Genomic DNA, 23,869 nt, shown 5'->3' with positions numbered 1-23,869 from the left:
CTTACATTTTTTCTTACATTTTGTTATGCATAAAATAAACATTTTTAAATTTTTTATTAGTTCTAATCAGTTATACATGATAGCAGAAAGCTTTTTAATTCATTGTACATAAATGGAAAACAACTTTTCATTTCTCTGGTTGTACATTATGTAGAGTCTCCCCACATGTGCAATTTACACATACCTAGGGTAATGATGTTCGTAGTAGAAGATGTTTTGACATATTAAACATACATGGTATAACTTATACTAATTAGGATCCCCTTCTTGTGGTTTTACATGATGTAGAGTTTCACTGGTGCTGTATTCACATATGAATATAGTAAAGTTATGTCAAATTCATTCTACTGTTTTTCCTGTTCCCATCACCCCTCCCTTCCTTCATTCACTTTCTCCAATCCAGTGAACTTCTGTTCTCCCCTCACCTCCTGTTGCCTGCTAGCATCTGCATATCAGAACATTTGGCCTTTGGAGTTCATAATTAGCTTATTTCACTTAGCATGATTGTCTCCACATCCATCCATTTACTGGCAAGTCATAAAGTCATTCTTTTTTAGGGCTGACTAACAGTCCATTGTGTATATATACTACATTTTCTTTATTCATTCATCTGTTGAAGTGCACCTAGGTTGGTTCCATAGCTTAGCTGTTGTGAATTGAGCTTCTATAAACATTGATGTGGCTGTGTTGTTGTAGTATGCTAATTCTAAGTCCTTTGGGTATATGCTGAGCAGTGGGATAACTGGATCAAACGGTGTTCCACTCCAGTTTTCTGAGGAATCTCCATACTGCTTTCCAAAGGGGTTGCACCAAATTTGCAGTACCACCAGCAATGAGTAGTGTACCTTTTTTTGCTACATCCTAGCCAACACTTATTGTTACTTGTATTTTTAATAATTGCCGTTTTGACTAGAGTGAGATGAAATCTCAGTAGTTTTAATTTCTCTAAAAAGCCACATTCCCAGTCCTTGCTAGAAATGTTGAATATTTTTTCATATACTTGTTAACCATTCATATTTCTTTTTCTATTAAGTGTCTATTGAGTTTCTTTGCCCACTTATTGATTGGGTTATTTGTTTTTTGGTGTTAAGTTTTTTTATTTCTTTATATATCCTGAAGATTTATGTTCTAGCTGAGGTGAGATTGTACTCCAGAGCTATAGTAACAAAAAACAGCATGATGTTAGCATGAAATCGGACATGAAAACCAATGGAACAGAATAGAAGACACAGAGACAAACCCACATAAATAATTATCTCTATTAGACAAAGGCGTTATAAGCATTGTCATAAACATAAGCTTTTCAACAAATGTTGCTGGGACAACTGGAAATCCATATGTAGCAAAGTGAAATTGAACCCCTGTCTCTCATCCTGCAAAAAACTCCACTCAAAGTGGATCAAAGACTTAGACATTAGATCAGAAACCCTATATTAATAGAAGATAGACCTAATACTCCATCATGTTGGCTTAAGAACTGACTTCCTCAGTGAGACTCCTAAAGTGCAAGTAAAATCAAGAATCAATAAGTGGGATAGTATTAAGCCAAAAAGCAATCAGGAGGGGCTGGGGTTGTCACTTAGTGGTAGAGTGCTTGCCTGGCACAGGTGAAGCTCTAGGTTCAGTCCTTAGCAGCACATAAAAATAAAGGCATTGCTTTTGGTACCAAGGATTGAACCCAGGGTCACTTAACCACTGAGCCACATCCCCAGTCCTTTTTTATATTTTATTTAGAAATAGGATCTCACTGAGTTGCTTATAGCCTTTCTAAGTTGCTCAGGCTGGCTTTGAACTTGAGATCCTCCTGCCTCAGCCTCCCCAGCCACTGGGATTACAGGTGTGCACCACTGCGCCAGGCCAGATAACTTTTTTATATTTTAATTTTATTCTACTACAAACTAGAATTTATGCCCAGTGCTGGGGAAGGGAGTTGAGTACGAGATAAGTTTCTTTGTCTTGTGATTTACAATTTCATTGATAAGACATGTCTGTAAGAAGATAAAAATAGTATTACAGCCATTCAGTATGGACAGTGTTTTCATGTTCAAGCAATTAAGAAAGGAACAGTAATTAAAGGTTGACTCAGGAGGGTCTAAAACTTGGTTTTTTATTTGTGTTATTTTCTGGTAAAATTTGAATGTCTATAATTCTTTTTTGAAAATGAGACTATTACTTTAATATTTGTACAAATAATACCTACAGCTTTTTCTTTGACTGTCCAAGAAACTTAATTTTAACTTTTTGTTTTTTTCCCCACCATAGATCCTGTTACTAATTTCAAAGATCTGTTATCTGTGGTTCATATATCTCACAGGACATATGTAAATGTCAGAGTGGTCCTCTGCAGAAAGGTTCGTAAACTTTCAAGATCTGTTTTAACAGTAATATCACCATACTGTGAAAAACTTTGGCATTGTGCATTTTGCAATAGATGAGAATTTTAATTTCACTAATTTTACAAATGATATTATTTTGTAAATATGCAGTTTCCTTCTTAAAGTGTATTAACTTCATGTGATCATAAGTAATCAGTATGAAAATTTGTTTTTTTAGTTATACAGGAGTTCTGGAAATATTTCCTTTTCAGAGTCAAAAATTCATTATCAGAGAAGAGATTTAGCAAGAACCTTCAATGATTGTGATGATTTTTAGTTGATATACCATATTTTAGGATTTCTAAATCTTATCAACATTGCAGAGGTTTTTTTTGTTGTTGTTTATAAGTGTTTCAACAATGATTGTCTTGAGTACACATTTAACCTTTAGAGGTAGATATTGGGGGCTGGGGTTGTGGCTCAGTGGTAGAGCACTTGCCTAGCATGTGTGAGGCACTTGAGTTTGATTCTCAGCACCACATATAAATAAATAAAATAAAGGTCCATTGACAACTAAAAAATAAAAAAAAAAAATTTAAAAAGAGGTAGTTATCTTGTTCATCTCTTTCTGATTATAATCTTTTCTCCCCTCCACTGGTAACCCCTAACCAGTCTACTATTTGCTTTCTAATTATTATCTCTCAATTATGTGATAGTACTTTTTCTGTAGTTTTAACAAATGTATATATAAGAAATGGATATCTTGTCATTTTGTTTTGTTTTGTTTTACTTATTTATTTTTTATATGGTACTAAGGATCAAACTCAGTGCCTCACGTATGCAAGGCAAGCACTCTGCCACTGAGCCACAACCCTAGCCCAAAATTTTGTCTTTTTTTTAAAAAAAAAAAAAATTTTTTTCATTTAGTTGTAGGTAGATGCAATACCTTTCTTTTATTTATTTATTTTTATGTGGTGCTGAGGATTGAACCCAGTGTCTCACATGTGCTAGGCAAGCACTCTACTACTGAGCTACAGCCCTAGCCCTGGATATCTTTTCTTTAATAACTGTGTAGTTTTTCATTGTATGGTTCTTCTGTAGACTATCATCTCTTTCCTTATTGATATTTAAGGTGTTTCTTGTTTTTCCATGTTATAAACTGATGTTAAGAACATCTTTTTTATGTCTCTTTGCTTATTTGTAGTATTATATCTTAGGACATTCTCCGTGGAACAGAATTGTTGTGTCATAGGGTATTCATATTTTACATTTTGATGGATTTCTACCCTATTGTCCTTCAAAACAACCTTACCACTTCCATTTCTACAGTGTGTGATGGTGACTCTTTCCCTTTATGCTCAATCCTAAGAATTTGAAATGTTTCATGTAAATTGGTTCTTTTCTTTCAGGATATGATTAGATAAAAACAACTCTCAGTATTTTGGCTTATATCTATTATATATATGTAAAATAGAAGTCATATTTTATGAAGTCTTTGAAGTTATAAAATCATGAAAAGTTTTTTTGCTAAGCAAAGCTTAATCTTAAAACAGTTGTATTCTGCAGTAGAATAATGGTAACTTGCTGACTGATGATATTAGTGAAGAGAGAAACTTCCCATGTAATGTGACTCATTGTTTTCTCTATCAACATATATTGGAACTTTTTTTTTTTTTTTGGTGGCACTATGGGTGAACCCAGGGGCACTTTACTGCTAAGCTATACTCTTAGCCTTCTTAATTTTTACTTTAAGTCAGGGTCTTGCTAAGTTGCTCAGACTAACCTTCAATTTGTGATTCCCCTCACTGAGCCTTCTGAGAAGCTGGAATGTCCAGAGTTTGTCACCACACCAAGATATTACTATTAATATTAAAATTCCTTTCAACATTATTCATATCCTACTGTGAAACTTGTCAAAATTAGAACTTCTTTTAAGAAAGATACTCAATCCTCTTTTCATGTATATAGGAGTTTATTGACTTTGTGATAAAAATGCCTTAAAGATCTTCACTGAATTTCTGGCTGTTTTTTTTTTTTAAGAACTTATTTTCATTCAAAAAAATTAAAATCAGATGGTAGAGATTATGCATATTGCTATGCCAGTGTCTACTGTTTAATCTCAACTAATGTCAGCTAACACATCCGTCTTGTTAGAATTAAGTTTTTGGAATTAATGTTTAGTTTTTGTTTCATTTGTGTAATGTACTAACTGGAAAAAAAAAAGTTTTCTCAGAAGCAATCACTTGGGGGAGAAAAAGAAAGTGAGATGAGAAAACATCATTCTTGGTATACACAGGTTCTGCGACAGAACCTGTGTGTCCTATTCACTCCCATAAACCCTAGGCCTAAAAGTGTACTGTAACATTGTACTAGTCAATAATATTTGCTGAACATATGTAGTAGACTCATGGAAAATATTTTGTTGAGAATATCATTTTATTTTTATATTTTACTTATACCATCATCCTATTTATACTTTCTCTCTGAACAAGTCAGACTAGTAACAGGTATATTTTGGCATGTGGAGGATCATTTTGGTTTTCCTTTTTTATCTTTCACAAATGTTTTAGTACATCCCTACTTTGTACATGATTAATTGGATCTACAATGTCGGTTCTCCAAATAGTTTACAATCTGATTCAAAACATAATCTTTGAAAGTATATTCTTCTGCATTTTCCCATTAAATTACAATGTCATTAAAATAACTGAAAAGAGACTTTTTGATAAAAAGTACTGTGTTCTTTTTGAAGAATTTTGTTTCTTAATTTCTTTGCAGATTTTACAGATTTTGCAGTCCCAGCCAGATGCAGCACATCAGATATCACAACAAGTGGGTTGGCAAGACACCCTAGTTAGACTTCTTTTAAAAGAAAATTTTGAAAATGGAAATTCTCTTCATAAGCACAGCAGGGCTGTTTTAATGAAAGAAAATAAAAATATGTCAACTGATGATATTAAGAGGAACTTCGATGAAAAGACAGATGAGGAAAAACTCAACTCTTTTGCTTCAGCTAGTGAGTCTTCAGATCAATGGAGTTTGGAGGATAGACACTCTCTAGATTCAAATGCACCATTGTTTCAAGAAGATAGTTCTGTGGGAGAATTGTCTTTCAAGTCAGAGAATCAGGAAGAATTCTGGCATGGTAACCCTTCACATTTGAGTTTAGATCTCACTGGAGTTGATTCATGTGAACTGAGTGATAGTGGAAATCAAATGCCGGATAGCCTACCTAGCACGCCATCCCCAATAGAGTCTACTAAATCATTTTCTGTTCAGTCTGACAAAGAGAGTAGCATCACAAGTGATAATGGCTTTAATGACGACTTCTCTTTACTTGAAAGCCAAGAGGTAAAATTCCTTATTTTTCCAAATGGTGTTTTTATTTTCATATGTCATTTAATACTTGTAATTCTTAGCAATGTGTGATCAATTATTAACAATTTCATATTATATTCATTTTCTAAGTCTCATGATTTAAGGTTTAGAAGTCTGGAAGTCACTAGATTGTATATTTCTTTTTGTGCTGCTGGGAATCATACTTAGGGCCTCCTGCATGCTAAGCAAGCACTCTACCACTGAGCTGCATCTCCAACCCTATGTCTTAAGAACAAAGCTGTGTCTATACAACTTGAATCTCCAGGGACTACTGAAGTTTCAGGTTCAAGGCATTTTAAAAACATGTTACACAATTTGTCAGAATATGTAATAATGCTTATGAAGTGCTGTAACACTTCCTTTCTCCGATAATTTAATATTACTTTATCATTTTTATAGAGATGTGAGGAGGAGCTTCTTCAGTTGGTGACAGATATTTTAAGTTATGTATTGTGTAAGGGACTAGAAAAGTCTGATGATGATACTTGGACTGAACGGGGACAAGTATTTTCAGCACTAACTAAACCAGGAATATCCAATGAGCTACTTCGACCATCAGATGAAATAAAACTAATGTAAGCATTCAGTTAGTGTTTTTTTTTATTTTAACCCTCCTTTAGTAGTAGATATGAGTCTAAAATAACATCAGTTATTAAACACTCAGTATTCATTATTCAATATTCATAGGGGGGAAAGGAAGAAACCATATTCAATTTCCTTTCCTATCTTTTACCATTCTTGTAGAATCTAGAGAGAAATACAAAACTAACTAATGTGAGAATACTTAAATCTTTTGTAGATTGAGTTTTAAATGATTTTACTTTTTTTGTTTAAATTGTTTTCTGTCAGGACTTGATGTGTTTAAAATGGGCTTGTCCAAATTTAAATGTTTGCATGCTAAAGAACGAAGTAGTGTTTTCATAAAAATTTCTCTGAAGTATTTAGTGTTCCTTGTAGATGACAGGACTTTGTAGCAATAGCACACTAGGAAGAGTTTCCTCTTTATTTTTCTTAGATCCTCTCTAAGACATAATAAAGCTTTCTTCCCTAACTTTCCCAATATCTAGTTGTTATAGAAACTATTTTAAATATCTTATAGAGACTGAAATGTGAAATTATTTTGTTGGCCTTTTCATAGACAAGCAAAATAGGTAACTGACTTTTAATAATAAGTGTATTAAAGGCAGATACTCCAAACATTAAAAAGTTCCTCCTTTATTGTTAAATTACATCTACAGAAATATCCAGTGAATTACTTTGATCATCAGATGAAATAAAACGAATCTAATGTTACAGTGTTTTCTTAAAAAATATTTTTAATTGTATATGGACACATTACGTTTATTTTATATATTTATTTTTATGTGGTACTGAGATCTAACCCAGTGCCTCACCCATGCAAGGCAAGTGCTCCACACTCAGCTACAGCCCCAGTCCCTTACAATGGTTTTAAGAGGACTTTGTTTACATTTAGTTTACTACAGAAGATGTTAGAGTGGGCGGTCACAGAAAACAGAGAAACAAAAACTAATTCAGTAACTGCTGAAAATGCCTTCCGACTCATGATGATCATACAGGACTTTCTGCAGTCAGAGGGACTAGTTAACTCAAGCATGTGGACTGAGAAGGTTGGTAATAGCGCTTTGAAATTATATTTTGGGTAGTTAAGGATTATTCAAAGAAAGAAATTTTTCATCTTCTCTTTTTAGAGCATTAAATGCAGTAAGCAGGGACTAGATATGATGAACTGTCACAGATTTTGTTAAATATTATTAGTATGATTATTGTGGCTTTTCCCAGATGTATATTGGACTAGTTTTCAAATATTTATGATTTGTGTTAGTGTTTAGAAAAACACACTATCAGTAAATTAAAAACTGAATGCTTTTATTTTTCAAATTTTCTTTTATGATAGCTTTTAGAGGATATCATGCTGCTCTTTGACTCTCTGTCAGTCTGGTATTCTCAGAATCCAGCGTGGGTAAAGGTCTCTCAAATTCAGATTCAGATGCTTCTGGGATTCATTGGAAGGGGCAGTTTGCAGGTTTGTCAATTCTTTTATATTATTTTCTATACTTGGATGTGGTATAGTTATTTCTGTAATAACTAAATGATAATGCCTTTTCAGTACTCTGTTTTATTAGTTCAAAAAATATTCATAAGTTCATTTGAAATTTCAATTTTGTGAGATCGGAAAGGAGCTTGAAATGTAGTTAATTGACTATTTCTTCCTCATATTTATGACTCCATGTAATTTTAAGGTTTCCTTTTATAGGATTTACTCATAGCTTATATTAAAAGCATTGTTCATATCATCTACATTTAGTGTAGTTTGCAAGGTCCTAGACAGTCTGCATAGATTATGTTTACATATATATGTATATATTACACACACAGTTTAGTGCTTACATTTTTAAAATTTTTGTTTGTTTGTTTTTAGTTGTAGATGGACACAGTATTATTTATTTGTTTATTTATTTTTATGTGGTGCTAAGGATTGAACCCAGTGCCTCACACATGCGAGACAAGCATTCAACCACTGAGCTACATCCCCAACCCTAGGGCTTGCATTTTTAAGAAAATTATTTTTTATATTGGTCCGTTCATGCTATTTTACTAATACACAATTTTACATTGTATTTCATACTTTTTACACTCACCAAACACCAAATACCTAACGGGCTAATCAACATGGTAGATTTTAGAAGTAAACAGAAGCTAAATATATTCATAAAGAATATTTAAAGTTTACAAGGTTGGAAAAGTTCTATGTGAATTTTAGTCTGTTATGTTTCTGTTTACATTGGGTGCTTATGAGACATGAGTTGGATTCATCATAAGTATCCCATAGCTTTTTGTATTTGTGTTCAGGGTGGGTCTGGTTTCTAATGCTGTTGATAAACTAGGTATAATATTGCTAAAAACAGAGAAAAGTTACAATTCTGACATAAGGTTGCCCTATTTTTACTATAATCTGTCTGGTGTAGTGGCGCACACCTGTAATCCAATCAACTAGTGAGTTAGATCTTAAGGATTACAAGTTTGAGGCCAGCTTCAGCAACTTAACAAAACCCTGTCTCAAAATAAAATAAAATGGATAGAAGGCCTTTGGTTTTGATCCCAGTACCAAGGAAAAAGAGACCACTATCTGATAATTATATTTTTTAGTGAATACTTCCTTCTGATCATAACACATGCTTATTGGAGAATAAACACAACAGCATAAAGAGGAAAAAAGTAAATTATTCAACATTCCATACCTTAAGAGAAAACACTATTAATGTTATAGTATACATTTCCTTCCTAGTGTATAGTTTTCTATGAATATCTTTTTTATATTATCAAAATTGTCATTTATTTGGGTATTTTGAGTTCTTTCTCTTACTATTATATAAACTAATATTCCTCTGTTAGTTTATTAAATAGTTTATCCCCCCTCTTTTTCATGAAAGTATCATATTCACTATAGAATTTCATTGTTTGGCAGAAAAACTAAACAGGAAAATGGGTATTAAGACACATGATGGTGGGGCTGGGGTTGTGGCTCAGTGGTAGTGTGCTCGCCCAGCATGTGTGAGGCCCCGGGTTTGATCCTCAGCACCACATTAAAATACATAAAAAAATAAAGATATTGTGACCAACTACAACTAAAAAATAAATATTAAAAAAAGACAAGTGATGGTAAAAGTTTGAATTGTACAGTTTTAAAGTACTATTTGAAAGTACACAAACTAAGAACGTTAAAAATAATTTGTTCTTTGTCTATTAATCCTACTGATACTATATCCTATGATAATCTAACTACTGAAATCCTTATACACTTTTATGTTCATCATACTATCTTTTTTTTTCTTCCACCAGAAATAGAACAAGGATAGTTTTTTTTGACCTTTTTATTAATATTAGCCTAATGATTGTCCAAGCAGTTGCAACTAACATGCAAGGTACTTATTTATTTTAGATGTTAGAACTATTTTTTTGTTTTTTTGTTTTACATGTAGTTACCTTTGGTGTTTTTTTTTTTTTATTTGATGGCATTACCCTGGGCAAAATGTCTGTTTCTGTAGTTCACCATTTATATATCCAGTGCCTTCTCTTCCTAGGAGCTCTGTAAATACTTGCTCAATAAGCAAACAAGTATAGCACTTACAGATGAGGCTAATCCTATCTACCAGTAGTTAGTTATCTCAAATATTTCTCAATAGCCTGCTGCTTAATTTTACTCTTTCAGATATAAAAGTGCAATTATGTGAGGCTGTGCATTTTAAAGAATAGGACCAAAATATAAGTGTTTTGAGATTTTGTATAAAAACCAAGATTTCCCAGCTTATCTCCAAAGTAGGATTATGTGGCTATTCATTTAGATACAGAATATAATCTCTAGTTAGATTCCCTGTTTTTCCAGTTTTTTTTTGTTTTGTTTTGTTTTGTTTTTGTTTTTTTAAGCTCAGTGATTCTCATCCTTGGCTGTACATGAAATCACCTAGAGAAGCTTTTTAAAAATACCTATGTAAGGCATCACCCATAGTAATTCATTCAATATTTTTTGTAATTTCTCAGGTGACACTAATGTGCTTTATAATGTGGGCCAGAGGAACATGTATGTATGTGGTATGTTCGTATCCAAAATTAAGGCCAAGGAAATTATCTGGTACTTATTCAAAGTACCTTAATACTTTTAAATAAATGTATAAATGTAGAGCTGTTGAGTGCCATGATATTCATTTAAAAGCAAAGCACTTGATATTCAACTTTTTTTTTTTTTTTAAAGAGAGAGTGAGAGAGAGGGGGAGAGAGAGAGAGAATTTTTAATATTTATTTTTTAGTTTTCGGCGGACACAACATCTTTGTTTGTATGTGGTGCTGAGGATCGAACCCGGGCCGCACGCATGCCAGGCGAGCACGCTACCGCTTGAGCCACATCCCCAGCCCAATATTCAACTTTTTATGTGTACAGTATTTTTAAAAGCACTTGATAAAAAAGTTATTGTTAATACCAAATATTAATATCCAGCAAATACTGATCTAATACTGAATATTAACATTTGTTTCCTGGATGTAGGGATTTTATCACTTATTTTATATTCTTTTATGGATTTATATATATATTCATATTGGAATTAAGTTTCTTTAGATTCAAAGACTAAATTGGGGATGGAGGATATGAGGAGGGTAGTGGAGCTTCACTTTTGTAGTAGAGAAGTTAAAGCTTTGAACCGTCTTATAAATTATTTCTTCCAGTGCTTTTTGCTTTGTTAATATTTGCATGGAAATACTGCCTGTAGTCTCTTATTACCTTGGCCTGCAAAGATCTGTTGGTACTAATAAGACTAGCTTTTATACTGCCTGTAGTCTCTTATTACCTTGGCCTGCAAAGATCTGTTGGTACTAATAAGACTAGCTTTTGGCACAAAAACAATCTTGAAGTGCTGTCTGATTCTCAAAATTTCTTATTTTCTTTTGCTCTTCTTTACATTGGAGATAATAATTGAAAATAAGGTTATGGAGTTAAGGGAAAAGGAGGCACAGTTATGTAATTTTTCCTGCTTTGAAGTCTTAGATCTTAGAATTAAGAATTCCATAGTTTAGATGAGTTTAAGCCTTCAGTCAGAACTCTGGTTCCACCTGTTTGCCATTCTTACCGCACTGCTCTTGGTCATGTGTCAGTTTGTCTTAAGCTGGCTTCTCTTTTGCACACAAAATGGCTGTCAATAACAATTGGGCATGTATGCTACCTCATTCATAACCTGAGAAAGACAGTACTTCCTGCAGTCTTTGTTGGTAAGACAGTTCTCCATGAGTGTCTTGTGTTTCAGCATATCATGTGAGTAGAGGCTCTGACTGTTCATATAAACTTCTTTTTGAGAATGTTTGCATAGTGAACAACTGTGGAAGTTTGAGGTCATGTTTCTTTGTAGAGCAAAAGGCAGGTTTGTTTACTGCCTGGTATAATACAGGTAATCTCTCTCTCCATAGCAAAGATCAGATAAGCTGACAGCCCAGTTTAAAAGATTCAGGTTCCTTGAGCTTGATGCTCCTCTCCAAACTACCACTACTCTATGTGCAGTTATCATCTAGTCTTTTTTGTGTCTCATGGTGGGGATTGTGATTTTAGGAACCGTCCAAATGCTGATACTATCCTTATTACTATTGATGGAGATCTTTGTCCGTAAATAAGAATCTTTATTTTGTATGTTAACATCTATGAAAATGTAGAAGAACTAGTTGTTAGCTTAGAAGTAAGATAATATCTTAGATCTCACAATTCTTTGAAAGTTATTATATAAAAGTTCTGCACTTGCAGAGTGAGGTAGAAACTTTACTCTCACTAAATGTCTACTTTAGTCTGTCCTTTCTTATCTAATCTGTTTTCTTCCAGGTTTGTGCAATGGCATCAGCTAAGCTAAATACCCTTCTTCAAACCAAAGTGATTGAAAATCAGGATGAAGCATGTTACATTTTAGGGAAGCTGGAAAATGTTCTCAGTCAGTCAATCAAGGAACAGACTGAAATCTACTCATTTCTGATTCCCCTTGTCCGAACTCTGGTTTCCAAAATTTATGAACTTCTCTTCATGAATTTGCACCTGCCTTCTTTACCTTTTACCAATGGTAGTTCCTCATTTTTTGAAGATTTTCAAGAATATTGCAGTTCAAATGAATGGCAAGTTTACATTGAAAAATATGTAAGTTTTCTCTTTTTTGAGCAAGATTGCTTTATTGATTTATCAGTTTTACAGAATGTATACAAATTCTGTATGTTCTTTTTTTAAATAAGATTATACCTTATATGAAGCAGTATGAAGCTCATACATTTTATGATGGTCATGAGAACATGGCACTTTACTGGAAGAATTGTTATGAAGCCCTAATGGTAAATATGCATAAACGAGACCGGGAAGGAGGAGAAAGCAAGCTCAAGTTTCAGGTAAAATTTATTAAATGTTTGTTGTGGATTGGATATGAAGTGTCCCTGAAAAGCTCCTGTTAATGGAGGAATGTTCTGAGGTAACTGATTATATTATGAGAGCTGTGACCTAATCAGTCCATCCCAATTTGAATGGAGTGACAGGATGGTGACTAAGTAGGTGGGGCCTGACTGGTTTAATTGGGTCATTATGGGTGTGCCCTGGAAGTGTGCCTCTGTACTCACTGCAGCCCTTCTCCCTCCTTTCTCTGTTTCCTGACCCTGTCATGAGCTGAGCAGCTTTCTTCCACTGGGCCCTTCCCTTGTGATGTGCTACCTCACCTCAGGCCCAGAGTAACAAAGGCTATCTTGTGAACTGAGACCTCTAAAACCATGAACCCCAAATAAACTTTTCTTCCTCTCAGAGATTCTTGTTGGGTGTTTTTGTCACAGTGACCATAAAGCTAAAACAATGTTTTAATGTTTAGTTTTCTGTGTTTATTCTAAGCATTTAATATGCACATGAGAGTAATATCAAATCTGAAATTTGAAAACAAGTAATAGCCTGTTTGTCTTTACCAGTAAAACTGATAAAATTTCTGCCAGAAGCAAAAAAAAAAAAAAAAAAAATTATTTCAGAATTGGAAGAAAAACAGCTAGTCAATAATAATTGAAATAATAATGAAGCATTCTGTATCTAATGATCTTGTAGAAAATCTTTTAAATTGAAAGTCCTCAGGTCCTCAGTAGATACTAGAGGAGGCAGGGTGCACATCAGGGTTTAGTGGGATATTTAAAGCACTGTATATTTATATTAAAAAATTAAGTTTGTACCTTAAGAAACTAGAAAAAGGGAAGTATTTTAAACCTGTAACAAGCAGAGATAAGAAATCAATGAAATTTAAAAAAGAAAAGCAATAGAGAAAAACAATGAAACCAAAATCTAACTTTTAAAATTAATAGTAAAGCCTGGTGCAGTGGCTCACAAATGTAATACCAGAGATTCAAAAGTCTGAGGCAGGCAGATTGCAAGTTTGAAGCCAGCCTCAGCAATGCAACTTAGGCTCTGTTTCAAAATAAAAATTTAAAACACCTAGAAGTATAGTTCAGTGGTGGTGTACCCCTAGGTTAAATACCCAGCATCACAAAACAAAACAATACCCCCTATTAAAAGAACCAGTAAAACTGATAAAATTTCTAGCCAGAAGCAAAAAAAAGAAAAATTACTTATATCAGGAATAAAAAATGCATTATTATCACTGATTCCACTGATGTTAATATGTTAAAATGGAACTGCTGCAAACTGCTCTATGTCCATAAGTTTGACAACTTGGATTAATGAATTTCTTGACAGATACAGAATTTAGAACTTATTTAAAAATAAGTAGAGAGTTTGCATAGTTAAAGAAATTAAATATAGTTAAATCTTTCACAAGGGAAAATACTGGGCCATTTGTCTCAATGGTAAATTCTTTTTTCTTTTTAATTTTATTTAGTTTTTGACCTAATTAGTTATACATGACAGTAGAATGCATTTTGACATAATGCATATCATACATAAATGGAGTATAATTTCTCATTCTTGCACATGATGTAGAGTTGCACAGGTCATGTAATCATATATGTACATAGGGTAATAACGTCTAATGGCAATTTTTTAATTTAATGGAGATATTATACAAATTCCTTATAGTCTCTTCTGCAAATTGAAGAGCAAGAATACTTGCTAACTCATTTTATGAGGACAATGTTGCTGTTATTTTGAAAACATGCAAAAACAGGACAAGAAAATTACAGACCAGTAACCCTTAGGAACATAAGTGTAAACCAAATCCAGCTGTACACATAACATCACAACAAAGTGGAGATTATTCTGGGAATGTAAGGCTGGTTCAATATTTGTAAATCAATCAATATAGGTGACCACATTAATAGACATGTCAAGAAAAACTAAATTATATCAGTTGCAGAAAAAGCTCAACAAAATTTAACATCCACTTATGATCAAAACTAGGAATAGGGGGTTGGGGTTGTGGCTCAGTGGTAGAGCGCTTGCCTAGCACATGTGAGGCACCACATAAAAAAATAAATAAACAAATAAAATAAAGGTATTTTGTGTATTATAACTAAAATAATTATTTTAAAAAGCCAGGAATAGTGAAGAACTATCTCAATCTCTACAAAAATTCTACAGCTAGCTTCATATTTAGAGATGAAAAATTGAGGGCTTTCCCTTCACATAGAGAACCTAGGTAGTAATAATGTCCACTCTTCTTACATGTAGTCACTATTTTAGAAAAGATTATAAAAGGCACTCACATAAAACTGTTTACCACAACAACTATTTGCAGATAGCATGGTTCTCTATGTAGAAAATCCCAAGGAATCTGTTTTTTTTTAACAACCTTTTATGAGTTGAGCAAGATTATAGGATATAAAATCAGAATATGAAACTTACTCATATTTCCATTTATGAGAAATGAACAATTAGAAACAGAATTTTTTTAAAGAATACTATTTACAATAGCTTTGAAAGAATAAAATACTTAGGTGTCAATGTAAGAAACTAGATTTAATGCAGTACTTTTTAAAATGTTAGGAAGTTTCTCTGTGCTTAAAGACAGTTTCTAAAATTTGAAAAGACATAGGAATTTTGGAAAAGAAGAAAAAATTAGGGGACTGATGCTACTATTTTAAGATGTATTTTAAGTTTACTGATCAAAACAGTGTGATATTGACAAAAGAATGCACACATAAACCCATAGAATAAATAGAAAAATATAGAAATCGAGACATATATAGGTTTATGTAAAATTTGACAAAGTTGTAACAGCAATCCAGTGGAGAATGAACATTCTTTTCAACAAATGATCCTGGAACAATTGGATATCTGTAGTTTTTGTTGTGTTATTTTTTTCATTTTTCATAAAAACACCAGACTTTCACTTCATATTATAACTCCAATGGATTATACCGTTAAATGTGAAATCAATAAGATCATACCTGACAAGCTTCATAAATTATTGTAGAAGGAGCCACAGAAAAAGAATAAGTGTGACCTAGAGTTTTAGAGTTCCTATATTAAATGCCAAACACATAACACATAAGAGACAAATATTTATGAGCTGAACTTAATCAAAATTAAAAACTTTTGTTGTTGTAAGATGCTGTTAAAGAGTAAGTAAACAGTCCATGTACTAGGAGAAAATATTTGCAAATAAATTATGGACAAAGGATTTATGTCCAGAGTAAAAATAAAGAATCCACAAAATTACCTATAAAAATACAATTAATAAATTGACAAAATAATTTAAAATTACTCTTCAACAAAGAAGAAATATAAATGTCAAATGCATGAAAAGATGTTTAAATCAATATGTGTTGTAATAGCTATAATTAAACATACAAATAACACCAAGTGTAAAAACCTATGTAACTCATTTTTCAAGAGTAATTATGAGCTGGCTGATATGTTACATTCCTGTACTCTTAGTGACTTGTGAGGCTGAGGCAGGAGGATTGCAAGTTTAAAGCCAGCCTGGGCAACTTAGTAAGACCCTGTCTTGAAATTTAAAAAACAAAATAAAAATTTAAAAAGGGCTGGGTATGTAGTTCATTGGTAGAGTATCCTTGGGTTCAATTCCCACTATCTCAAACAAATAAATAAAAAGATTAATTATGAAAAAGAAAAGGAAATGGTATCAATTAATTTCTGAAATGAAAAAAGAGCATTTGTAGATATTTTTGCTAGGTTGTCAGCTTTATTTTCCTTTCAGTACTATTTGTTTTAATCAGTTGTCTGTTACTATGACAGAACATCTGAGATAAAGATGAAAGGTTTATTTTGGCTCATTGTTTTAGTAGTTTCAGTCCATGATCTCTTAACACTGTTACTTTGCCTGTAGGGACATGGAGGAGGACATTTGTTCACCTCCTAGCAGCCAGGAAGCAAAAAAAGAGAAGAAGGGGCTGAGACTCTGGCATTCCCTTCAAGAGCACTCACCCAGTGGCCTAAGTTCCTTCTACCAGGCACCACATCTTAAAGGTCCCATCTCCTTCCCAATAGTGCCACCACCTGGCAACCATGCCTTTATCACATGACCTTTGAGGGCATTTAGGATCCCAACCATAGTATTTTTTTGACACTATGTATTTCAAGTGCCTCAAGTGTGTCGTAGCCAATAATTATAACTGAATGTAGCTTCAGAAGGTATAAGAAAAAGAATTATTTACTGATATTGGGATATCCTTGGTACATTTCATTCATTCATACATACAAATTATTTTTTCTTTTTAAATATTTTTTAGTTGTAGATGGACACAATACCTTTATTTTATTTATTTATTTATTTATTTATATGTGGTGCTGAGGATCAAACCCAGTGACTCACACATGCTAGGCAAGTCAAGTACTCTACCACTGAGCTACAACCCCATCCTCTACAAATTATTTCTTTAAATGTTAAGGGCTGGGGTTGTGGCTCAGTGGCAGAGTACTTGCCTAGGATGTGTGAGGTACTGGGTTCGATTCTCAGCACCACATATAAATATATGAATAAAATAAAAATCCATCAACGTCTAAAAAAAAAAAAAAGTTAAGGTCTTTCCCACTGATGATTTTCATGCCAATAGCTATAACATGTATGCTGTGGGTTGACCTTTGCTCCAAAGCTCCCTCTGCGCTGTTGCTACCTGCTGCCCAAGTAGCTGGGTGTAGCCTTGGGGGCACTTGCTAGTTCAGATGCACAGTGGATTCTGAGTCATAGCTGTGGCTGCTTGGAAGGCCGCAGTATCTAGAGCAAACTGAACACATCGTCTACTACAGGTACAAAGATGGGGATCCAGCCAACAACAGCACTCTATGTTAAGCATAAAAGTTTGCTTTGAGAAGAGTTGGTTGGTTAAGGTAGCATAGGATGCATTGAAAAATAAAGAAATGTATAATCAAAAAACTGATGATATAAATGAATGGGAAAATTTTTGCATTGTTTTTACTGCCTTGAAAAGAGTAATATTTTCCAATCCATTTTTCTTTCTTTCTTACCCATCATCTATTTGAGGGGGTAGAGTTTGAATATCTGACTTATGGTACCAGCTTTCATACATAATAGCTGGATAATCATGGAAGCAAAACTCGTAATCTCTCTAGCTCCAGTTTCCATATCTATAAAATAAGGAGTTTGGACCAGATTAATGCCCCATTTTTTCTGGTTATAAAAGTAAAATATATTGATAAGAAATGTTGAAAATTTTAAAAAGAAAATGAAAGAATTCATAATATGACTTAGTTGCTATCTTTTTAATATTTTGGAGTACTATCTTGTGACCTTTTTTCCCCTTTTGTGGCTGGTATGTGTGTTTAAACAGAGATGTGACCTTGTTCTATATGAGATCTTTTATCCTTCTTACTCATTATTACCATTTATTTCCTTATATCATAATATTATTCCTAATTTTCTTATTACCAAATGAAAATTATCATTCCATAAAATAAGTATAAAAATATTTGTAATTTCATCACTGTTAACATTTTGGTTTGTATCTTTCCTGTATTTTTATGTATGTATCTTATGTTTGCACATCCTCCTCTGTACTTTGTCATCTCTAGGTTTCTTATAATACCTAATACAATGTAAATGTTATTTCAGCAGTTGTTATACTTTTGTGTTGTCTAGGGGGTAATGACAAGAAGAAATCTGTACATGTTTGATATAGATGCATTTGTTTTCCTAAATATTTTTAATCCACGTTTGGTTGAATCTATGGAAACAGAACCCATAGAAAAAAAGGACTGTATTTATCTTCCTGTACCATTATATAACTACATAGTATTCTATTGTATGAGATATTTATTTCCCATTGTTGAACCTTATTTTCCCTTTTTACATTATTATTATATAGTATTGAACATTTGTATAGTTATGTTTTTGTGTTTTCCCTAAGATAGGTAGAAATAATAGTATGTAGTACTTATCATAAATAATGTTAAATTGCCCTGACAGATGTTCTGCCATTTTATATTCTCATCAACATTTCCCCTATAATTTTACCTTTAGTTTTCTACAAACACCTATTAAGAATATCCATATGTGCTTTAACTTTAAAACTCTGATGAAATTGATGTGTGATTTTCATGGAGCTATCCTGACTTCCTCAATTTTCTCAGAAATGATCTGTTTTAAAATTTGATAGTATTATACCCCAGATCATTGATTTTCTACATATCCAGTAACAGTTACATTAACAATATATTAATAATAGCTGCAATTTATTGAGGAAGATTTATTTTCCTGGCATTTATTAAGCACTTTAGATCTTCATCTTTCTCATTATAGTTATGGTCAACCTCCTTTAACAGATTAGGACATTTTCCCCCAGAAAATTAGTTAGGACAAAATAAAGATTGAGATAAGAAAATTTGGAACTGGGGTTGTGGCTTAGAGGAAAAGCACTCACCTAGCATGCATGAGGCTTTGGATTCAATCCTCAGCACCACATAAAAATAAAATAAGGATATTGTGTCCACCTACAACTAAAAATAAATGTTTTTTCTTAAGAAAAGAGAATTAGCTTAGAGTAGTAGCTAAAATTTATACTCAGAACTAACTCCAGGGCTTATATTTTTAACTGTGTACTGCTATAATGCCTAAATATTTGTTCTTTAACTGTTCGTTTTAATGTGATTCAGTATTGATTTGTTTGAAACAAATTAATGCTGTATTATAGATCCTAATAGATGAGTGTCATCTTGAGATAAACTGTTTTACCACTTATCTCTTAGAAAACTATAAAATTTTTAAATTCAGGGATTAAAGATACATTTTAGTAGAAATTATTATCAGTCTTTTTTTATCCTGAAAACTGGAATAAGTATTTGAATTCATTTGCTAGCAAGGATGCTGTCCAGAGAGCTGTTAACAAATGACTTTTCTCATTATGAAAGACTTACCTATTGTCTTTGGGATTGACTTTTGGGCCATTGGAATGTGATTATAACTCTTGCATCTCCTTCCTTATAAATAAAAAGATATCAAAGGAAAACTATTTCACCTGATAGTAGAAGGTTAATTAACCCAATTTTAAAAATCCCTTGTTGACACACTTTCCATGTTTGAAGTTCTTTACATGTTTATTGCTAGAGGTTGTTTCGTAAGTTAAAAAAATAAATGTATGATAGCTAGAATTATCATATTTCATCAAAGAATATTATTATAATGGAATAATAAAAACATGTTGGTCACCAACTTCTTTCTCATATTATGTGATTTCTTTTTAAAATATTTTTAGTTGTTGATGTACCTTTATTTTTTATTTATTTATATGTGGTGCTAAGGATCGAACCCAGTGCCTCCCACATGCTAGGAAAGTGCTCTGCCACTGAGTCACAACCCCACCCATATTATGTGATTTTATTGGTCAAGTTGACAATATTGTAAATTTTGATTCAGAGCGCTTTTTTATTGCCATTCTTCTAGGAGTTTTTCGTGGAACCATTTAATCGAAAAACACGCCAGGAGAACTTGCGGTATAATAATATGCTTAAACAACTAAGCAGTCAACAGTTAGCCTGTCTTAGACACTGGAAGGCAGTTCGACTCTATCTTACATGTGAAAGGGGACCTTGGGCTGAAAGGTAGGATTATAAAATGTATTAATTTTCATTCCAATTTGTATGTTTTTTAAAAAACTTATTTTTGTGAATTAGGTTTGGAATGATTAGAGGTTTATGTATATGTTTTGGTTGTTGTTGTTGTTGTTGTTATGCACTTATTTCTCTTCCTTTATCCTGTGATAAAAGCTGTATTACAGGACATTCAATTCAGTGTTGAGCCAGTTTACTTCTGTCTTTCTGACTACCTTTTTGAGCTAGGGTTAATGGTGCTATGTGTTTGAATAGTTTACAGTTTATTTTGTTGATCTAAGTCACTTCTGTTTTACTGTGTTATCATTTTTGCAGTGCTTTTTTAAATGTGGTAAAATACATTTAAAATAAATTTACCTTTTGAAAATATACAGTTTGGTGGCATTAAATTCATTTATAATGTTGACCAATCATCACCACTGTCTTGCTTTAGAATGTTTTCATCACTGTAAAAAGGAAACTTGATACCTATCCTTGACAACTACCAGCCTTCTTTTTATCTTTATTTGCTTCTTCCAAAAATTTCATGTAAATGGAATTATACAATATGTGGTCTTTTGTGTCCTGCTTTTTTCACTTAGAATAATATCTTTCTTTATATCACAGCATATATCAGTACTTTTTTTCTTTTATGGCCAAATAATATTTCATTGTATGGATATACCACCCTTTAATTATCTATTCATTGGTCAATGGGCATTTGGCTGTTTCCCACTTTGGAGGTATTATAATTAGTGCTACCAGAATAATTGTTTAAAAGTGTTTTTAATCCTTTTGGGTATATACCCTACAAGGGGAATTTCTGGATCATACAATTCTGTGATTAAATTACTAAGAAATTGCCAAATAGTTTTCCACATCAGCTGTATCATTTTATGTTCCTACTGGTAATGTATGAAGGTTCCAGTTTCTCCACATCCTAATCAATACTTGTCATTTTCTGATTTTTTTTTATGGCTCTCCTAGTGGGTGTGAAATGTTATGATTTTGCTTTCCCTTTTCCTAGTGATCTTGAGCATCTTTCTTGTACTTTTTGGCCAATTATATATATTCTTTGGAGAAATTCTACTAGATTGTTAAGCTCATTTTAAAAATTAGGTTATTTGATTTTTTGGTGATTTGTCAGAGTTTCTTTCATTTATATTTTTATTTACATATATATTTTTGCAAGAACTGGGGATTGAACCCTCAGGGATGTTCTAACATGAAGCAACATCCCAGTTCCCCTGCTCCTCTTATTTTTTTACTTTAAGACAAAGTCTCGTTAAGTTTCCCAGGCTATCCTCAAACTTGCGGTCCTTCTTCCTCAGCCTCCTGTGTATCTAGGATTATAGGTGTGTGTACCACCATGCCCAGCTCTGTATACATAGACTTAATAACAGATTCTTTTTTTTTTTTAGTTGTATATGGACCTTTATTTTATTTTTTTTGTATGTGTTGCTGAGAATCATACCTAGTGCCTCATACATGCTGGGCAAGTACTGTTCCCCTCAGTTACAATATCAACCCTTAATAACAGATTTTTATCAGATAGATTATTCATAAATATGTAGATTATCTTTCCACATTTTTGATAGTGATTTTTGTTTAAAAAATATGTTTTAGTAGTTGTAGATGGACAGCATGCCTTTATTCTATTTGTTTATTTTGATGTGGTGCTGAGGTTCGAACCCAGTGCCTCGGTCATGCAAGGCAAGCACTCTGCCACTGAGCTACAGCCCCAGCCCCTTGATAGTTGTCTTTGATGTACAAAAATTAATTTTGATGAAGTCCAAATTATCTAATTTTTCCTTTTTTTTGCATGTTTTTGATGTCATCTAAGAAACCATTCCTAAGTCCAAGGTCATGAAAATTTATCCCTGTTTTCTTTGATAGTTTTAGCTCTTGTATTCAGATCTTCTATCCATTTGTAATTTTATTATTTTTATTTGTAGTAAAATTATTTTATTTTGAAAATGGTGTTTGGAAATATAAACCCTTTTATAGTCAATTAAGAACTTTCACTCAACAGAGAAAGTAAGGTATCAGGCTGTCATTCTGAAAGTTCCTGTTCCTCTTATTTCTGCTACTGGTAAACTTCATGGCATCTTAGGCAAATAGTTGAGCCTCTTAGGTTCTTCTTGTATTAAGTATTGATAAGCAAATTTAATTCTCTCATGGTTGGTTGGATTAAATTAGAGACACTTTTTTATAAAATGGTACTAAGCCAAATGTAAAGTATTCAATGTTTTCTTATACTGCTTTAGTCAACCAATCTTAGTAAGTCAAAGCTAAATAATTTTACTTGTTTGCTTATGAATATTTTTAGGAAACAGAATCCAATTCACTGGAAACTAGCTAATGTGGAAAATTATTCCCGAATGAGACTTAAACTGGTGCCAAATTACAATTTCAAAACTCATGAGGAAGCTAGTGCCTTGAGAGATAATTTAGGTAAGTTCCAGTGACTGTTAATTATTTGTTGAATGCAGGGTGTTGGTGGGCTGGTTATTATTGCTTTATTCATTATTTTTTAAATATTTACTTATGAAAGAAGGGTGGCATTTTATAATCGATATATAAATGTTTGTATGAGTTCAATACAGTTATATTTGGCCTAAATCTAAGTTAACATCATATTTCCATTTATTGTAATTTCTCAAAGAAAAAACAGTTATAAATATAAAATTATACTTCAAATCAACTGGTATGTGTCTTATAATGAAACAATGTCCTTTTCCCTTAGAGAACTTAATGCTAATTATGATTAGCATTCTTAGCAATCTTTTAGACCTTTCAATTATAAACTTTGTTTGTAAAAACAAAGTATTTTTAAAGAACTCTAGACTCTTCACATCTTAGATGAGCCAATGCCTTCTTCTAGAGCAAAGTACATTAACATATTGAACCTAGCAGTATTTCAAAACAGAGTTTAAGAGGTTTCTACTACTTTTTAGGAAGCCCTCCCTTTCCAACCATCTCACTTGTCATTTCTCTTCTTTTGAGGAATAGATCTGTGAAATACCCCAGAATATTGTTTGTGAAGTCATTCAGAGTCATATGTATACTAAATTGGGGTTATTTTACCATAGCCACCTCTGCATCTTGTATTCAATGAATAGGTTATAGATGAAATGAGTGCCAACTTTTAGATCTTATTTTTTTTAAGTGTTTATTTTTTAGGTATAGTTGGACACAATGCCTTTATTTTATTTACTTATTTTTATGTGATGCTGAAGATCGAACCTAGGGTCTCGCATGTGCTTGGTGAGCACTCTACCGCTGAGCTACAACCCCATCCCCAAGATCTTATTTTTTTGATTTAACATATTAGCCAATACATTTGATACTTTAAATTAATCAAGGAAGTCGTGATGCCCATCATTGTTTTACATTCTCAAATAAGGCAGCTATGATGATTTTCCTTAATGCAAAATATTATCCCTATCCATAATACAAACACTGACTTCCATTACATCTTACATAGCAGCAATTATTTGTTGCTTATCTCTTTCACTATCCTGAGTCTAATGTTCTTTATCTAGTTCTTGAAATTTAAATATCTTTCTCATATAGCAGACATTTTTTGGTGAATAATTTCAATCTAGAAATTGTTTAAATAGTGGTATTTAATTCTCTCTTTCCTTCT

General features: G+C 32.6%; 1 protein-coding gene across 1 annotated transcript in view; it reads left to right on the top strand.

Moving 5' to 3' along the window:
* Nbeal1 (neurobeachin like 1) overlaps window positions 1-23,869 on the top strand; it is a 212,134-nt gene that overhangs the window by 127,446 nt on the left and 60,819 nt on the right. Inside the window, exons 27-35 of the mRNA XM_076865627.2 lie at window positions 2,263-2,351; window positions 5,094-5,666; window positions 6,093-6,268; window positions 7,168-7,321; window positions 7,609-7,737; window positions 12,073-12,378; window positions 12,471-12,620; window positions 20,075-20,232; window positions 22,550-22,674. Of these exons, the coding sequence (XP_076721742.2) occupies window positions 2,263-2,351; window positions 5,094-5,666; window positions 6,093-6,268; window positions 7,168-7,321; window positions 7,609-7,737; window positions 12,073-12,378; window positions 12,471-12,620; window positions 20,075-20,232; window positions 22,550-22,674 (1,860 nt within the window). The remainder of the gene's footprint in view (window positions 1-2,262; window positions 2,352-5,093; window positions 5,667-6,092; window positions 6,269-7,167; window positions 7,322-7,608; window positions 7,738-12,072; window positions 12,379-12,470; window positions 12,621-20,074; window positions 20,233-22,549; window positions 22,675-23,869) is intronic.

This window comes from Callospermophilus lateralis, chromosome 9 (assembly GCF_048772815.1).
Source record: "Callospermophilus lateralis isolate mCalLat2 chromosome 9, mCalLat2.hap1, whole genome shotgun sequence".
In the NCBI taxonomy this organism is placed as follows: Eukaryota; Metazoa; Chordata; class Mammalia; order Rodentia; family Sciuridae; genus Callospermophilus; species Callospermophilus lateralis.
This window is presented reverse-complemented; position numbering and strand designations above follow the sequence as displayed.